Source organism: Gavia stellata, chromosome 13 (assembly GCF_030936135.1).
Source record: "Gavia stellata isolate bGavSte3 chromosome 13, bGavSte3.hap2, whole genome shotgun sequence".
NCBI lineage: Eukaryota > Metazoa > Chordata > Aves > Gaviiformes > Gaviidae > Gavia > Gavia stellata.
Window position 1 is genome coordinate 2,722,928 of NC_082606.1, and position 18,255 is coordinate 2,741,182.

The 18,255-nt window shown below is 43.2% G+C and overlaps 1 protein-coding gene across 1 annotated transcript in view; it reads right to left on the minus strand.

Moving 5' to 3' along the window:
* NPTN (neuroplastin) overlaps positions 1–17,085 on the minus strand; it is a 58,943-nt gene extending 41,858 nt beyond the window's left edge. Inside the window, exon 1 of the mRNA XM_059824095.1 lies at positions 16,998–17,085. Within this exon, the coding sequence (XP_059680078.1) occupies positions 16,998–17,085 (88 nt within the window). The remainder of the gene's footprint in view (positions 1–16,997) is intronic.
* Between the last annotated feature and the right edge of the window lie 1,170 nt (positions 17,086–18,255).

Genomic DNA, 18,255 nt, shown 5'->3' on the forward strand with positions numbered 1-18,255 from the left:
GACACAGTGATCAGCTTCTAGGTTATAAATCAGAGAATTCAGACTGGAAAGGATTTCTGAAGGTCCTCTGGTCCAGCTGCCTCCCCCAAACGTAAAACCCTTAGATAAGGCTAAGGCCCTCAAGCTGCCCATTGATCTTTCCCCACATACATTCACACCATGGATGCTTTTACTCAAGAGCTTTCTTGGAATAAAAAAAGCAATGCTTAACTTCGCATCGTAATGACTTTCAAGTGCAACTATTATTTTACGGTCACTTTTATTGGGCAAAACCTGATCTCATTAACCATAATTCACTGAAAAAAACCACATCAAAGCACGGTTCGTAGAAACACTACTGGGTAGAAAAGACACTGATGTGTCCTAGCAGTTACAGCCACACACTTCCAATTTCAGGAAATTACTTTCACCCCAAATATATTCTCATTCTATAAACTGTCTGGGTTCAGAAACCTTTTCTGGACATCTTTCTCATATTGCGGACAGTGTTTACAATTCGTCTGCTTTTTCAACAACCCCATACCTGTATGTTTGACACCGTAAGGTAGAAGATGTGAAAATGGATTCAAGCCTGGAATATCCAGCAAGAGAAGAGTAGTCAGAACAAGAAATGAATATCTACTCCCTCATTTTGGCTCCATATTGATGTCAGCCTGCTGGCTATAGTCACATTTTGAAGTGTGGGAGTTTGCAGATCTTTTTTCCTAGTTCTTTAGCTGGAAAGAACAAAGTCCTTCTAGTTCTCTGGTACTACAAAAGAGCACAGTCTGAAGAAGTAACTGGAACACTGACTCAGGTCTTTTACAAACAACTGGGAAACTTGGTATTTCACTTAGTTACTGGAAAAACGATGGAACAAAACTGAAATACATTACACTTTAAAACAGTAAGCAAAGCTTAATACCAACATTTAATTGCTCTCTTTGTTAAGGCTCTCTAACTTGCCAATTCCTATTTTTCTGCAAAGGACTTGGAAGCGTTTATAACTAAAGCAGTGGTTTACATGTATAAACTAACTATTCGGGTGACACATGAGGAGCAGACATGGGGTAAAAAGATGCTATTTTTGCACAAGCTTGTCCCTAAAGCGTGTTCTGCAGTCCCTGTCGTAGCTCATTTTCTACTGAGTGCAAGCTCTATTTTCAGTTTATAGCTTCTTACTTATCAAAGTCTGCTTTTTGTTTTAAGCCCATCTGCTTAGAGGCGTTAAAGGAGTATAAACTAGAAAGCTCCAAGCCCCTCTGCCCTGTGAGTTTATGTGTTAAAGTGCTTCTCTCTGCTTCAGACATCCTGGTTGGACAGACATGATATTAAAGCATTCACTTCTATAGGAAGTATAGAATAATCTCTCATTTGCTTATAATGCTTGGACCAACACTCTCCAAATAAACAGTATATTGACACAGACATTACGAAGCCAGCTCTGATCAACCTGAAGCACGCGTTAACTTGCCTGTGAAACAGCTAATGGTATCTGGATCAACAGCAAGTCCACACATTTGTTCAGTGCCTTAAAAAGCATATTTCTTCATATTTCAAAGAAAATATTAAAGGACATAAGCCAGGAACTACTCCTAGCCATCTCTGAAGTAGCTCACATACACCGCAAGTAGCACAGAAGACAACATCCTAAATAGAATTGTATTTAGCTATGTGGCATTTCAATCACGTGCTTTAAAAAAGGCAAGTCTGGGTAACTTCATTCAGCAGTTCATATAGACCAACAACTTACATAACACCAATTAAACAAATGTGGATGACAATGCCATTTGAGCGATTCCAGGAAAACAGCAAGCTGCTCCTCACAGAGGACACGCATTTCAAGGCAGGGCAACACCAGCAGAACACAAGCCAGTCTTGATATTAAAATATCTTAAAATCCCAAGAGGCTTGTTATCATCGCGTTCCTGAATGCCACACAAACGACTAGAAAACGTTCCCCCGGGCTGACTACAAACTGAAGGGCTCAGCGTTGGAGGACTAATGCAACAGTCAAGTGACTTAAGGCAGTTTTCATTCTCTAGTCAACTGATTAGGGATTCAAAGCAGACATATAAGTGGTAATCAGGTTCGCTAAGTATCCACCGTTCTCCCTCTAGTAAGACCTTGAGCTATAAACTATTCTAATCTGAAAACAAAAAATCCCCTTATCTACAGACACTTACAGAACAAACACTGGCTGCTGGTATCAGGCACCCAACCTAATCACCTGAAGGAGTTGGGCCTGTTGCTTGCCTGATTCTGGCACAGCGCAGGGTGCTACGCAAAGCCTTTTTCAAACTATGTAATTCTGTAGCAAATGCTGTTTTTACATGGCTGGTTGTTCAAAAGAGCGCACGCTGTCAGGAAGCTGGTTTGAACGCATCAAGAAGCGTTTATCGCAAGAGATTTCCTTCCATGGAGAATCTGTAGACTAGTTCCTCAAAGGTTTCTCCAAAGATTAAGCTTGCGTCATCCTCAGAATATTATTCTCCTGTTCTTTCTGTTTATGCTTCTCCCTGGCACAACTTAGGGACAAAAGACCTACAATCACCCATGCAGGGAGAAAAAAAAAAAAGCCAACATTTATTAGTTTTAACTCCTTTTTTTAGGTCACTACAGAAATATTATTGTTGTAGCTATGGCATATACAAGAATTTCTCTAAAGCAAAAACACACAGGAGCAGAAAAGCTCCTGTATATTGCAAAAAATATAATTGTTAACAACTAGGAACCCACTCCCTGGAAATAAGCGGGAAGGAATTCAGCTTCACAACACTGAAAAGCTGAGTTACAGTAGACAGGAATTTAAATTTGTCCAGCGTTCACAGGTAACACAGCAACTGAAGCCAGCATGCTAAAGATCTCAAAAATTTTTAAACCCACCAGATTTGCACCCTAAAGCTACTGAAAACACTATCAAACGTTGGTGAGGATAACCAAAAATATCTTGCGTTCAGATTAGTTATTTAAAATCCTCAGACTATGCCATTAGAGAGCTAAAGGTTTAAAGTACTCCTCAATTTTGCTTTGACCTTTCGTGATCCAACAAACGTGTTTGAAAGGACACTGGTTACATTTCTCTTTAGCATAAAGGAAGCACATACTGAATGGCAAACCTCTTTTTTCCCCTTTTATGCATTCCGCAGAAGCACGAGCTGCTCTGTCTCATCCGTGATGAAGAAACGGGACATTTTAATGCACCGACCTTTTTAAAGAAATGCCCTTTGCAGAATTGTTGGATTATGTAAGAGGCCACACAATCCGAGGCAGGGCTGAGAACAAGTCAGTCGGTGAAATAAAAAAAAAAAAAAAAAACCCTCTACATGCAACAAGAAATTAGCAGAAGGTACAATACATTCTAGGTACAATACATTTTTAAATGTAAATCAGATTTCAACTTTGAACAGAGCAAGATCTGCCTAATAACAATATGTAAAACACTGGCCCCAATGCAGGAGATGGGGTTAGAGCAGGGGTGCTTTATTTACTTCAATAGTTTATGCTCTCTGTAGCTGGAGAGAATTACTGCCTACTAACTTCTAACTTCAGAGTAAACACATCTCTAGCAGGTCAGGTCTTGATCTCCCTGGCCAGACAAGCTATGCACTGCACAGAAGCGGTGGCGGACAGCCCCAAGACAGGCAATATATTCTCCAGGAGAACACCATTACAGTATTCCAGTTACAGGGAAGAGGAAGGCAGGAAGGAAATGTATTAAAAACTAGCAGAGACGCCACAATTTGTTTGCCAGATTTACACTCCTTTGCAAATTGAGAGATACTTGTTCCAAGTTGTACTTTTGAATAATATTTTTCCCCAAGCCATTTCTACAGCGCAGCTTCAGCTTCTCCCTGTTACTCTAAAAACATGCCTTTGACCACAGGAAGGCTTTGCTAACTCAGACATCCACATCAAGCTGTCTACCAGCACTTATCGCTTGTATATACAACATGCCAACAGAAACAGCCTTGCCCTTCCCACCGCTTTGTGCCAGTACATGCAGCTGCATCAGGGTTACGTCATAAATCGGATCCTTCCTCGGACCAGGGGTTTGATCTCACATGGCCTACTGACACCGCTTAGATTATTAGTACAAAAATAAACTTCTGAGGGCACCTCCTCTACAGCATCAAATATCGCTATTTATGAGATGAAATTCAAGTTCAGTATCAGTCAAGATTAATGCAAGCCTAACTGGTGATTACCCACACTGTGCATCCTAATCCACACCCAGAAATCACCTTCCTGCAGCCAGAGGTTGCTCATCCCAGGGAACTGAGCCACTCGGATCTCCTGACTTTGTCCTCACGCCTCACACAAATTATGTGCTGACGGGCAACAAAGCCACCAAAAATGCCAGTCGTGGTTAGAGGGGTCTATTTTTGAGCTTCTGGGTTTTCTAGCTAAGGGAGTCAGCCTTACAGCTTTAAACACAGCCTAGAGCCATCCTGAGTAGGCTCCCCTACTCCTATTTCTTCTGCAGAAAAAGCAGCAATCCAATTAAGGGCCAAGCAGATTTGGACTCTTCAAGTAGGCAGCATAAAAGGGAGCCGACATAAAATACTGAGAGAAACCTGTTCCTTTGTTCAGTATAAAGAAGAAAATTTACAAAATACCACCACCAGTGCTACCAATACTAATTATAGAGGGAAAAAAACCCCCAAATCTCTATCTGCTATAAGGCTTCTGCAAGAATGAAAGAAGCAAAGCCCCCTAACAGCTCACTAAGCAGCCTTTAAACATGAATTCGGAAATTCTTCTGATTTTTTGAACCCAGCAGCAGTACCGCCACATCACCGATACAATGCATTTACGCAGATCGCTTGATGGGAGTAAAAACTAGAAGCTTGAAAGGCCCGGGTTTGAGATGACTTCACTATAAAACTGATGAGATAGGAAAGAAAATAAGTACTACACAGAAGGCAGTGGCAAGATCCGGCATGCCTGAGCCATTAGGAGAACTCAACTCCAGCCTACTCAAGGTACCAGGGAATCCAGACCCACAGATGAGATATACTTAAAAGAGTGTTTAACTACATTTTAGAGATTTTTTTTTTTTGGTGTTTGAGAAGAGTATAAATGGTGACCTAAACAATTTGGTTAAAATCTAATTTGAATCATCCCCCTGAACTCAATCAAAAAAGGTACTATTTCTATTTTAGATCACAGCACTGTTAAGAGCCGTCGTATTTAACAACATGATGACAACACTAAGTCATCTTTCACATGCTCTTGAACCAAAGACCACGTTCAATTGTGCAGTCATTTTGCAAAAGCATTAAAAGGTATTTTTTAAATACCTTACTAGAGACCAGACAAAAGCACTGCAAGAATTTATCCTGCAGCAGGCCTTTAACAGTGGTGGTCATGGCAAAAATGGAAGAACAGAGCAAACATGTAGTGGTCTTCTGCCAGCCTTCAAGAGTTTGCTGCTGAGGGTTTTCCTAAACCAGAGGTGATGTTTTCATTGCCATCTTAGAGCAATTTACATTTCCACAAAGAAACTGAAAAGCTTTATTTAGTAATTTTCCATCTTTGAGAGGCAAGAGCTCTGGTTCAGTCTGCAAGAGGATGACAGTGTAATATTTGGAAGGCACTTTGGGAACTATAAAGCCACATCTTTTTGTCACACTGAGGCCCCAAAATGGGAGAGCAGCAATGCAGGACAGGGCATGTTCATACTGGTAGTGACTGGGCAGCCTATGCCAGGTTAACATTTGGTAGGTGCTCTTAAAAGGATAAATCATCTCTGCAGTTAGTTTGCTGCCTAGAAGAGGAATAAATAAAGCGACAACAAAAAAGAATGCGATAATGCTTTGCTGAAAAACGTGACTGTAGGCCACTGACAAACAACTATAACTCATGGATACTTACTGTGTACTGAAAAGCCACAGACCCTATTGTATCTGCTTAAAGCAAGATTTGAGAAGATGGAAGTGTAGAGGGAAAGAGAATACTCTAAGCAGTAGTGTATTCATCCATTGCCTTTTACAGTTCCTGCCTTGGCTGTTATTTATAGCTCCTTAAAAGCTATTTCTCTCCATCCTGTCATTTTTGCTCCATTCTTCCAACTAGTTCCTTCCTAGAAACCAAAAACGACTTTTTTTTTTTTTTTTTGTCCTTATGCCATATGGCTCAAGATTGGGGTCACTAAATTGATCCTGGTATTGCTAAAAATAGCAGCTTCGGGAGTCTGAGACCCAAAACATGCAGCTTTGCTTAAAACTATCTTGTACCCTTAAGTGAGACCGTAAGTTGCTACTGAGCACTACAGAACTTGCAGCAAAGTGCTGAAAAACCTGTCAGTTAAAAAATTAACAAATTTAATCTGAAAGCAAACCATCGATACTGTATATCTAAGTCTTATATTAGGTTCAGTGCCCTCAAAACCAGGGAGAGATGCAAACTGTCCTGCCCACTTCAAGCAGTTTGTTTCTGGCAGCAAATAGCCAGGAAGGGAATGCTGCCATTACCACACGCTGTCCCTCCCTGTCAGTGTTACAGGGGAAAAAATGGGGAGAGTTGCACTCTAAACACAAATAACACAATAGAAGGAAATGAAAACATTTATACTACCATCACATTTGACAACAAGCAGAAAACATTTCACAGTACCGAATGGTTACAGCCAGGTACTCCAGCATCATTCCCAATCCTTTTGCATAAAGAAAGAATTGGTACAAAGAGGATAAACTTCAAATACTTCCAAAAGTACAAGAGTCAGATGTAACAGCACTTACATTGTGGGGGGAAATCCAAAGGTGAACACAATCTAAAGCGTTGTATGATGGGTGCCAGTCATCAACAGAAACACAAGCCCAAACACAGTAGAAAGGAGACAATTTTGTGAAATGGAGCTTTTTTTTTGGCAGTTCTGAAAACACTGGTGTCAGACCAGAGACCGATGGTCATCCCCCGGCCTGCGCAAAGGGGTGAGGCTTGTAAGAGCAAAAAGGCAAGTACTCTGAATGAAAATAAGACAGAAATAACAGGCAGCATTAGTTTCTAGATTATGGGACCAAACAGGCACCAAACATACCACTTCTTAAAGCGAAATTAAGCACAAAGGGAGTGGCAACTTGAATGTATTTCTCTTAGTGCTGATTGAGAGCAATTGTACAAAAGCAAAGCTCACCAAGTACAATCAAAACATCTATTGGTTCAACCAACTGCCAAACACAATCCTTTCACCTGCCCTTTGGAAGTATCTGCATCAACTCCTCCAGTATGCCCAAGACACACTCAGATTTTACCATTAGGTTAAATAAAAAGCACTTGTTTCTAATGGGATGGGTCACATATAGCATAGCAGCCAGTAACAGCTCTGCTCACTTTGTCAGTCTTTTTCTTCCCCAGCATGAAAATGCAGTGGGAAAAACAAGAAAAGCCAGACCAGGCAAGCCCTAGCTTCCCAACATACATAAATATGGAAGAGGAGTCTATCCAGAGGAGACTTCCAAAGGGCAGGTTCTGGCTCCTAGTCACAAAACCTGGATGTTCAGCTGCTTCGGGATTTTGAAAACACTTCCCCAAGGCAACTCTCTTCTAGTGAAGTGGTAAGCCTCAACAGCAACTCACTGCTGAACTCACTGTTTATGAAGCCTGGCGGTCATAACAAGAGGAAGAAGTTTGCTGCAGAACTTGTTTTACCATTTGCAAACACTGAATAAAATGGTATCTCCAAATAATGAGCTTCCTATTTATTTCCTAGAGTCATTAAGGTAATCTATCACAAGTGAAAACTAAGCTGCCTTATAGAGCCTACACTGAAAGTCTTCTGCTACAAACTCAAGAAACGCAGGATAATGCGATCACGTGCAGAATAAAAGTTTGCTTATTTGGTGACTATCTGGCTTAAAACGGCAATTTGTACATCCTGTTACCACATTTCTTACTATACTAAATTCAACAGACTTGCTATATATTTATATAAATATATTTGTATTTTTTCCTCCATGGTGTTTATTCTTGGCTTGCTTTGATCTCAACCTCTTAACTCCCTCCTCAAACCTCATTAGAATAGTTGTCAAACTTTTTCTGCTGTAACCCCACCTTTCTAAATAAAGATTACACAGGACTGCACGGAGTAAAAATCAGTGGTATGGGGTGACAGTCTGAAGTGGCAGAGGACAACATCTGCAGAGGTCTCAGAAACTTTAGGTGTCCTCACCAGTGAGGATCAAAGACTTCCTCCTTCTCCTACAGAACGCCCCAGCATGCATTTCATTATTAAAGACTCAGCTATGAAATTTTGCTATGATAAGAGTTTTGTCCACTTGTAAAAATCTTAATTTTGGAGGAGACCGATTCTCTTGCAAAGCTCCTCAATATATGAAGAACTGTATGCATAGATCTTGCTTCTGGAACAGAATTTTTACACGTTTTCTAGACTGATACGCAGAACGAAGAAGTGTTTCAAGTTACATACTGTGATGTAAGTTTTTCCTCGTTTCGAACTAGACCCCAAAACGTGAATTAATGTCACCACACTTCTATAAAAATCATAGAGCTATTTAATAGCATAAAATGTGAGAGTGGGAGTCAGCTGCTTGCAACCTTGGATGCTTAAAGCAAAGGAGAGAGAATGAAACAATATTCAGTTCCTGGTGAAAAGTTGCTTTAGGTAAACTATCTGTACATACAGGTTAGAATACCTCAAGCAGAAATTAACCATCAAAAGTACAACAAACGGAAGTTTGCTGCCCTTGCTTGAAGACATATAGAACATGAGATCAACGACATACTGCAAAACTGTATGTTACAGATCTTCTAATTCTTTGCTCTGTCAGCCTGCATAATAATGGTCATAACCTGCTCAAACAGGGAATTAAAATCAGTCCGTCTTCTGTAACACTATGGATTTTTAGCACCAACCAACAATTCGGGGGAAAAGATAATCCTTGCACAGATGGTGGCCTGGCTAATCTTGCCAGTCTTGTGCCCAAGACAACAGACCAGCTTTCCCGGTGCCATGGAAAGCTATATATCACAGAATAAAGTAATCCCCACGTAGCGTTTATTTTGCCCTTCTCAACTACAGTTCTATTAACTACCCTTACTGTACTGAGAATTACAAAAAAACCCAACCAACCAACCAACCAACACCCTGTATCTGTTTCTCACGATGTCCTTCACAATCTCAGATCCTGTATCAAGGCACCATCCTTTCCTTTCCGTTCCAAGCCAAGCAACCCTAACTTACACAACCATCTCTGGAGCAATCTTCATTGCTCTTTTAAGCTCTGGACTGTAATACTAACTTCAGATTTTCCTTAAGCGAGAAGGTATCACATAATATTCTGCACACTCATATCAGTCATTACATACTATGTCTGGGTCACAGAAAGACGAGCTTCTTAAAATCGTGCAAGCGTTGTAATGTTAACAAGACTAACAGAAACAGTGCAGCTGAACTCCGATTTATAACTGCATTTAAACCAGTTTAGCATCATTCATTATTAGGAGTTTTGAATTAATATGACAGCAATTAAAATACTTCTACATTTACAACTTGAACCTGCTAAGGTAGATTATCCTAGTTAACTGCCACAAAGCTTTTCTAACAAACTAGGCCAAAAAACCCCAAAAAATCCAAGAGTGATCAGTCAATATGGTATCTACTCATTTTTTTAAAAAATGCACTCAAGCATCTGTTTTTTTTCAACCTCCTGCTGTACGCCTTCACCGAATTATTTCGGTCTGCCTTTGGTCTTGCCATGATGTCTGTTGGAAGCCTACCGCATTGCCAAAATCCTTGTCAAGCTCTTTTCTAGGCATTTAAGTTCCATTTTCTCTTTTTTAATTTAAAATATATTCTTTGTCAGTTTTATCATCCTCCCAGAATTAAATCCTTTTTTCACCCGCTTTTACTGCTGAAGTTTTTGGACTGATTGCATCTTGCCACACCTTCCCTTTTCCAGTCCATTACATTCCCCTTCCTCTTATTTTCTCACGTCTTCAATATGCCTGTTCAAAAATGCATTTAGTTTAGGTTTCCAAACAAATGCACAAGCTCTAGGGAGAGCCACCATGATCCCTATGTGCACTCATAGCTAGCAATAATTCACAAGATGTGGGAAGTAGTAAGTACCTACACTACTTAGCTACGCTAAATAGCACTTTGGCTCAATAGATTCATTAATGTGGCATTTTAAAACATAGAATGTAAACCAAGCCTATACAAATCAGAGCAATCCAAGACCTTCTTTTCTTCTTTATTCAAACCAGAACAGGACATTATGATCTAATTTTCCTCTACAAAAATGTCTCACAATGCAAATCCGTTTAGCTAGTCACCTACTGTCTTGGGCCCTTTCCTCCTCCTCATGTGGAAAATTTGTTCTTTCAGAACATCCCTGCTCCTGCTTTTTCTTTGATACATCAAAAGGCTTCCAACTCGATATCAAAAACCAACACAGTTGATATAAACATTGTGACCCTGAGACTCTACCTTACATACTGAAGTTCCAACTACACCTCCAAAGAGCAGAAGACTGACACGATGCCTCTTCCTCCCTCCTTCAAAAGCAGCTGCAAAGCAGACATCTCTGCCATCCTACCCTGTTTCAACATCAAAGCCATTAAGAAAAGCATAAAGGCTCTCCTATCCCACAGCTCTTCAACAGCATGCCATTTGGGGTCATATTTACTCAACATCTGCTTCCCAGGATGAGAGCCCGCTGTTCACGCTTTCCCCCACGCATACACACCTTCCAGCAGCCGAAATACTACGCTGACAGGATGGTCCTGTTTTCCACTGCACTGTGAACAGGAATGGTAGAAAAAACCAAGCCATCTTGCTCTCAAAAAACTTCTTATTCTTAATTATAGCAGAGATCTACAGCTTCTGACAACATATGATGAAGAACCCTTCAAGGCTTCAAAAGTTGTTTTCTTTTTTCTTGAATGAGTTTGCATCAGTGCATAAGTGGTGACTTCAACCATACTGATGGCCCAAATAAGGTTCAAGGTTATCAACGGGGCACGAATTTTTAGAAGTCTATAGTAGTTGTCTTACTAGGGGATAAATACTTTCAAGTTTTGACACAGACGTTCAATCCAGGTTGAAATTATAGTTAGTTTAGACCAAATCTCCTTCAACACCAAAAAAAGACCATGTGGTACAAGACATCAAAAAAGTGTTTAACTTGCAGAGTGAAAATAAATTTAACAAATCAATTAAGATTTTTAAAGGCACGCAAATAACATTTCAGATAATTATCACGATTTGAGCAACTGGATATTATATTTGATATGGAGCTTTGATAACTCCCGAGTTATGTTTTAACACCCATTCTCCCTCCTCCAACTTTATACAAGTCAGGTTTCCTATTCTAGCATTAACTGAAAAAAAACAAGGCACTACAGTCATTATGAAATACAGATAAGCAGCTTGTTTTAAGAAGTTTGACGGAACATACAAAGGCTGTCCTCAAGCATCTGTGTGCAGTATCAGATAGTAAATCTGCACATTCAGCCCCTGGCTCTGGCAGCAGGAGCAGCACCTTAACCACCCGTGCGTTTCTGCGAACAACTTCAGCACAAGGTCGGCGTGGGCAGAGAACTCAGGTGCGTGGAAAAGACTGGAAGAAGGCTCCTGCCATCATACATGCCATTCAAAGGGGAAAAAAAAAAGGGAGGATCATAGCGATAAACAGTCTCCGAGAAGAGCTCTAAAACCAGATTACAGGCTGCTTTGGAAAGTCAGGTATTGTCAAGCTGCTGGGTTTAATTCAACTCATTCTGCAGGACTTGTGGAAGATGGGTGAACGGAAAAGGGCAGATGGTGCCCATGTTTAAAATGGAAAGACCATGGAATCGCAGACCAGTCAATTCAATTTCAGTCTCCAGAAAGAAGAGAAGAAATCTGCTTGGAAGTGCTCAAAAATGGAGAAGGGAGGGAAGAACTGAGCCGTATCGCCTCCCTGTGGTTCGATACAGCTTGCCCATGACAATCTGATCTCCTACTATAAAGGTAATAAAAACCAAAGGTGACTCCAGAGGAGAAAGAACAGATGCAGGTTTCCTAATTTTAGTAAAGCTTTTAATACTGCCCTATACAAGAGCCTCATAACCAAAAATAAAATCTCATTAACGTAGCTTGGTGTACCATGTGCGTGTTTTTTATGAGATACGGTACACGAACAAGTAGAGGGAAACCAGAATGAAGTAAGACCGATGATGGGCTAGAGGGTCTTTTAAGCTGATAAAACCAAAGCAAGCTAAAAGTTAGGGGTGGGTGTTTGAGAAGATACAATAGTACTTTTGACAACTGGGGGAAGACATCAGAAGTAGGTGAGATGTCACTTAATAGAACATTGAAGAACTACTCGGTTTAGGTAGTAAAGGAATGGAAAGCAGCAGTCCTGCAATGCAAGATCTGACCACCACAAAGGATCCCACTGGACACAAGTCAAAAATGTTTTCCTGTTAAGAAACCATTTGTCTTGTGACGCAAATGGGAATGCCATATGCAAGACACATAGAGTGATCCTTCCACTCCACTGAACCTTGGTCTGGTCCCAACTGGAAGCGTGTCCAGTTTTACACACCACACTCCAGAAAACGTGACTGAAGAAAATCCACAGAAGAGCACCAGGAACAGCCAGGAAAATGCAACTCATCAAGAACAACCCTGACAATTAACCTGGAGAAGTACGGAAAGTAATTGCTGATGAGAAGGTAACACCCTCCTCCCCAGTCGAAATTGCACAGATAAAAAGAATAAAAAGCCTAAAACGATAGGAAAGCAGGTTTAGGTTAGATTTACAGAAGATCTTTCCAGACAACAGATACGCAGAAACAGTTTATCTAACTTTCAATCTTCACAGGTTCTCAGAGGGAGCTGCAGCACCTCCAGCACTTGAAGTTAAGAAGAGTTTGAATGCTTTGGCTTCACAACCCAAGGATGAATCACAGGCTAGCATTGTCGCACGCAAGTTTTTACAGTTGCCTCCTCTAAAGTAGTACTTAACAGCAAAAGAACAGCTCATTGTGCAGGGAAGAATGCACCTCATTCATGAATTTAACAAGAAGTAGTCTTCATACAGTAGTATGTTGTAAGGACAGTTAACACTCTCAGCCTATTTCATCATTGAAAAGTAGTCCCTCGCTTTGAACTGTTTCTCAACATAATTAAACTGTTGTTTGAAATGTCAGTACTAGCAGTTATTGCCTCTTTACCTGTTAGCTGAGATCTGTCAGAATTCAGTGCAGTTTTCGAGTCTACACATGTTAGTCATATCACTTGTATTTAAGTTTCCTATGCGGGAGTTGTAGGAGGAAGGAGAATAGCAATGGTGGGAAAGAGAACAGAACTTTGAATATTTTCCTCGATGCTCAGCCCACACTCATGCTCTATAAATGCTGTATGAAACTGTTTCTTAGTTTTATCTGGGGACCATTAAAATCATGACAGAATCCAATCAGTGCAAAATGGATAAGAATCAGCAGTCAGAAATAGCGTTACAAGGATAAAAGGAAGGTTTTTCACTTGCTCTTTAAGACGAAACTCATTTTAAGAAGCTACTCTTTTCCCGATTTTACGGTCATTTCTATTCTGGTTTCTGCCAACAGAAAAGCCACATTCTGTTTTTAGCCAGCTAGTTAGTTCCTCCTCATTCATCCAAACAGAGGATGAAGAGAGCAGAGCTAAACAAGTACCACCTAACTTAATTTGTTTTTATTTCCACTTATGTCTAGCTTTGAATAACCCGAACAATTTTATGAAGTCAGCATTCACAGTTCGAGAAATAAGATGTTTAAGAATTCCCTCCTCTACACAAAACACGCTAAAGTCTGGTTTTAAGCGCACTTTACCAGACCAAAGCTCTGAAAAGGGAAGAACTTGAAAAATTGCTAGCAATTCAACTCACATGTTGGTGCGCTGAAGAAACACTGCGGATTTCATGGGCGCAGTCCAAGCATCTATTTTAGACAACAGTAAAAATACAGCCATGCTCCTTTAAATCCAGACACTCTAAGGTGAAAGAATTAGTACACTGAAGTCTTTATTTTTAAACAAGCAGCTGGAGAAACAGAGATATTGCAAAGGTTAAAAAAAAGCAACTGGAAAAGGCACGTTATTCATCACCAAAGAGCAAGTCGAGCACCGTTCCGTAAGGAGGATCCTGCCTGTTTTGAAGCGCTGAAGTGATTTTCCAACAAATACCACTTGGAAACTAGAGGTTTAACACAGATCATCTTGACAGACTGGCTTTTTCCAGCTGTTCCTCCTCACGCTTCCTCATCTCTCTTCTAACCCTCCTTTCTGTCACTTCACCTAAACTATGCTCCGGATACAAGCGATGAACTAGCGCGCATCAGAAATGCAGCCTCAAAGAACCCGACAAGTTTCTCAGAAGAATACTCAGGAAAAGTTAAATTTCTGACATGCAATTTTTTCTGTGATCTTTAGGTGTTTATGCAAGAGCTTTAAAAATGATCCATACAAGTGTCAAAAACCTACTTCCAGTTTTAGTAAGCTGAAATCTATAGGTGAGTCTGATTCAAAATATTCTGAATTACATTAATTCTGGAAAAATCGCAGCGATCTCCTCTCAGAAGCAGAAAAAAAGGCTGCTTCCCACAGACTCCATCCCACTCAGGATTCCACTGGGCATTTTCCGTGTCAGGTGAGTGGTGACCTGCTCTGCAGTTTCAACAACAAAAGAATTACCATTCCTTTTTCATCGTAAACTCACGTGGTGTTACTGTACGTTCAACAGCTCTTGGACTATCACCTTTCACTACAGTAACGGTTCCATATCAATAATAAGTAAAGCGATTCTCGCGTATACACTTTGGGATCCTTCCACATACCTTCAAAGCACAGACCTGTGTGTTAGATGTTGGGGTTTTTTTATAGGAGTTGTCACTGACATACTTGTGCACAGCTGTTCACAACATCATTTTTCTAATGACTTACAAGGAGTATACACAATTCAGGAAATGGCTGTACCTATTCTTCATGCCAAAGCAGAAGAGGAATTGTTCTGTTTCATTAAGCGTCTCATTGGCCATTATTTGCTGAAAGAAAACAGCTCCTCTGTGGCAGGGCCTACAATCTTTAAATTCGTTTCCCTCTGTTACAACAGCATTCGAACTGGGGTAAAAAATCCAACAGCAGCAACGAACCTTACTCAGAAGGACCTCCATCTTTCACTTGGCTTGAAAGCGTTCTACTCCTTTCCAAGTAGGAGTTTACACAGGTGAGTGAAAACCTACAGCAGCACAGAGACTCAGAGTCTCCCTTACCATTCAATTGCTTGGATGACCCTAGTTAACCAAATAAAAATTGAGCTTTCAGGACACACCTGGGGTCTGCAGTCTTACCTCATGCCAAGATCTGCTACTGCTTGGTTAGCTTCATGTCAGGAATGGACAGAAAGGCTAAAACCTTCCTCCTATCCCAAAAAATTATTCCATTGTTGACCTCCAGACATATAACTACTGTCAAACACCAAATGTTTGCACTGCCTACCAACCAGCTATCTGGAATTGTTATACCAGCTGCCAGCATTTGACACCTTGCCTGCTAACTCTGCGCAGGAATGGCTTCAGGCACACGACCCATTTAACTTGCACGTCAGAAGGCTGCTCACCTCGCTTCACCCAAATACAAGGGGAACACAGCACAGGCAGATTAAGCCTGCCAAGATGATGCTCAGATGGCACAGCTATTGCAGGAAGCAGACAGCATCTCTGCAACTGAGAACCAGACTTCATCCACAACTCAGCCCAACTAGCACATTCCCGGGAGCTCATGGAAGTCAGGTCCCCAATTCCCACTGAACTCCGGTGGAATTTGCCCAGACTCTTTTAGGCTCCACAAAAAGTCCCTCATATTGCAGAAAGCCTACAGTTTTCATTCATATAGTGCGGATGCCAAAGCTTCTTCTGTTTGGTTAACAGACACGAGGCTCAGTTCTGGTTTCAGACTGCAAAATCTGCATTTAGTAAGGCAATAATTCTGATTTGGGATCTTTGGGACATTATTTCTTTCAGCTACATCTCTCCTATCATCATCAAACCTGCTGAAAGCCTCAGCGTTTCTTCCAGAGCAAACAGCCAACGAAGCTGAAGCAAGGCAAAATTCACCTCAATGGAAGGAAAACGCTAGGACTGAGTAATGTCTGCAGAGCAGAAAGGAAGGAGAGAGAAAGAAGGATGAAACCTTGTGTGGCGTTGGTATATTAGTAAGATATCCCTTCTTTCTAGGTAAATTTTCCCAATGCATGTAAACCAGAGTCTCTCGTGAGCCAAGATCCCTGCCCTTCACAGCACTTACAGGCCAAAGCATCCCTGACATCAGTTCCACCATGATGCTGCATAAGAAACCACTCCAGAAAGACGGCGCTGGGACAGTCCTGGAGCGGCTAAAACCTGCCCTTATGGCTCGCTCTCGCCTTGGTATCTCACGATAAGACATGCATTTTTATAAGCGCTGCAGGACCTTCCTTCGAGCAGGCGGCTGGCGCTCGGTTAAGCCAGCCTCTTGGCCCCGCTTCGTTCTGCCACTAGTTGTCATGCACTTGGCTGCAAACTCATCAGGGAGGAGGCACGCCGCGCTAGATTTAGCTCATGCTATCCTACAAGGAAGAAAGAAGGGTTGGTGGGGTGGGTTTGGTTTTTTTTCCTTCTTTCACGCTCCTATCAGAGGACCTCTTTAGTTGCTAAGGAACTACGGTTTTATTGCATTATAAATGATTTAAGGCAGCCCGGCAGATGCAGGTTTAGTAGGCGGGAGGAGATGTTCCATTTTACCGGCAGCACGAGACGCCTCAGGAGAACCGCAGGGGGGGGGGGGCAGAACCCGCCGCGGCGCGGCCCTGTCAGCCCCCCCTTCCCCTGAGGGATCCGAAAACACGGCGGGGTTCCCCCCCAAACCCGGGGTCACCCCCCCCCCCACCCCGGCCCGGGCCCAGGGGTCACCCCCCGCTTGACCCTCGCCCCCCACCGTGGCTGCCCCCATAGCAACGCGCCCCCCCCACCCCCACCCCCGCCGCCGCCCTCACCGTTCTGCGCCGCGGCGGGTCCCGGCAGGAGCGCGGCCGTCGCCAGCAGCAGGGAGAGGGCGGCGGGGAGCGGCCCGGAGCGCGGCATCCTCCTGTCCGCGGCCGGGGAGGGAAAGCGAGGAGGAGAAAGGGGGCGACGGGGGTGAGGCGGGCGGCGGCGGGAGCGAAGCGGCTCCGGCTCCGTCCTTCTCCGCCGACCTCCTACCGCAGCGCAGCGCCCGCTCTCGCGACGCCGCCGCCACCTCTCGCGAGATTTGATGAGGGCGGGGGGGGGGGGTGGCGGCACCGCGCGGGGCGGGGGGCGCCGCGCGCGCGGCGCAGGGGGTTGCGTGTGTGTGGCGGGGGGGGGTGTCACGCGTCACGCCGCCCGCCCCCCTCAGCCGCCATGATGCCGCCGTTCCCCCCTTTCCCCGGGGCGGGCGGGCGGTCCCGGCCTCCCCTCCTGAGGCGCCGAGCTCCCGGCGGGCTGCCCGGGCTTCGCACCGGCGCCGGGGTCCCCGCCTGAGGCTGCGGTCCCCTCAGGGGAGCAGCGGGCGGGACAGCGGAGTCCCTCCTGCGGGCGGGAAGGCTGCGGCCTGAGGAGTACCGCACACCTCGCTTTTGTTCTCCGTGGGCTTAATACCGGCAGAGACAGGGTTAGGCAGGCCAGCAGCCGGTGATTTGGCTCCGGTCTTAATTACAGGGGTGATTTAGGAGGTTTATGTGCTATTCTTCAGGGGCCGTGGGGTGTGGGAGGCAGGCAAAATCCGTCCAAATACCATTTTACCAATCACCGCTTACCAGCGTGTTTCCCCTCAGCAGGCTTCTGTATGGAGTTTGATCGGTGAAAGTGCTGCACTTTTTATAAAAATGCACCATGGCCAAATGAAATTTTACCATAAGTGATGAAGGGGGAGGGAAGACGCACAGTTATGTTGTTGAGAAACCTCGGGACAAGGGCTGCTTCGTCCTGCGTGTCTGCTTGATGGCTGGGACAAAGAGCCAGCTCGTGGTTAGGACCCACAGACTGCCAGCACATAAGGCTACTCATTTATATGAAAAAATAAACCAGTTACGTCTTTCTTCTCGTACAGGCTGGGCTCTGTCCTTGGTGCACAGGTAGGAAACTGAGGCCACAAGAACGAAGGCGTTTGCCCCAGGTTAGTGGCAGAGTTGAGGGCAGAAAGCCCAAAAGTTCACTCCTGGTATACCGAACCTGCCAAGCATCCCAAAGAAAATCACTGTGCTTCCACCTCAAGGCTTGCCCGATGAGCTTTGG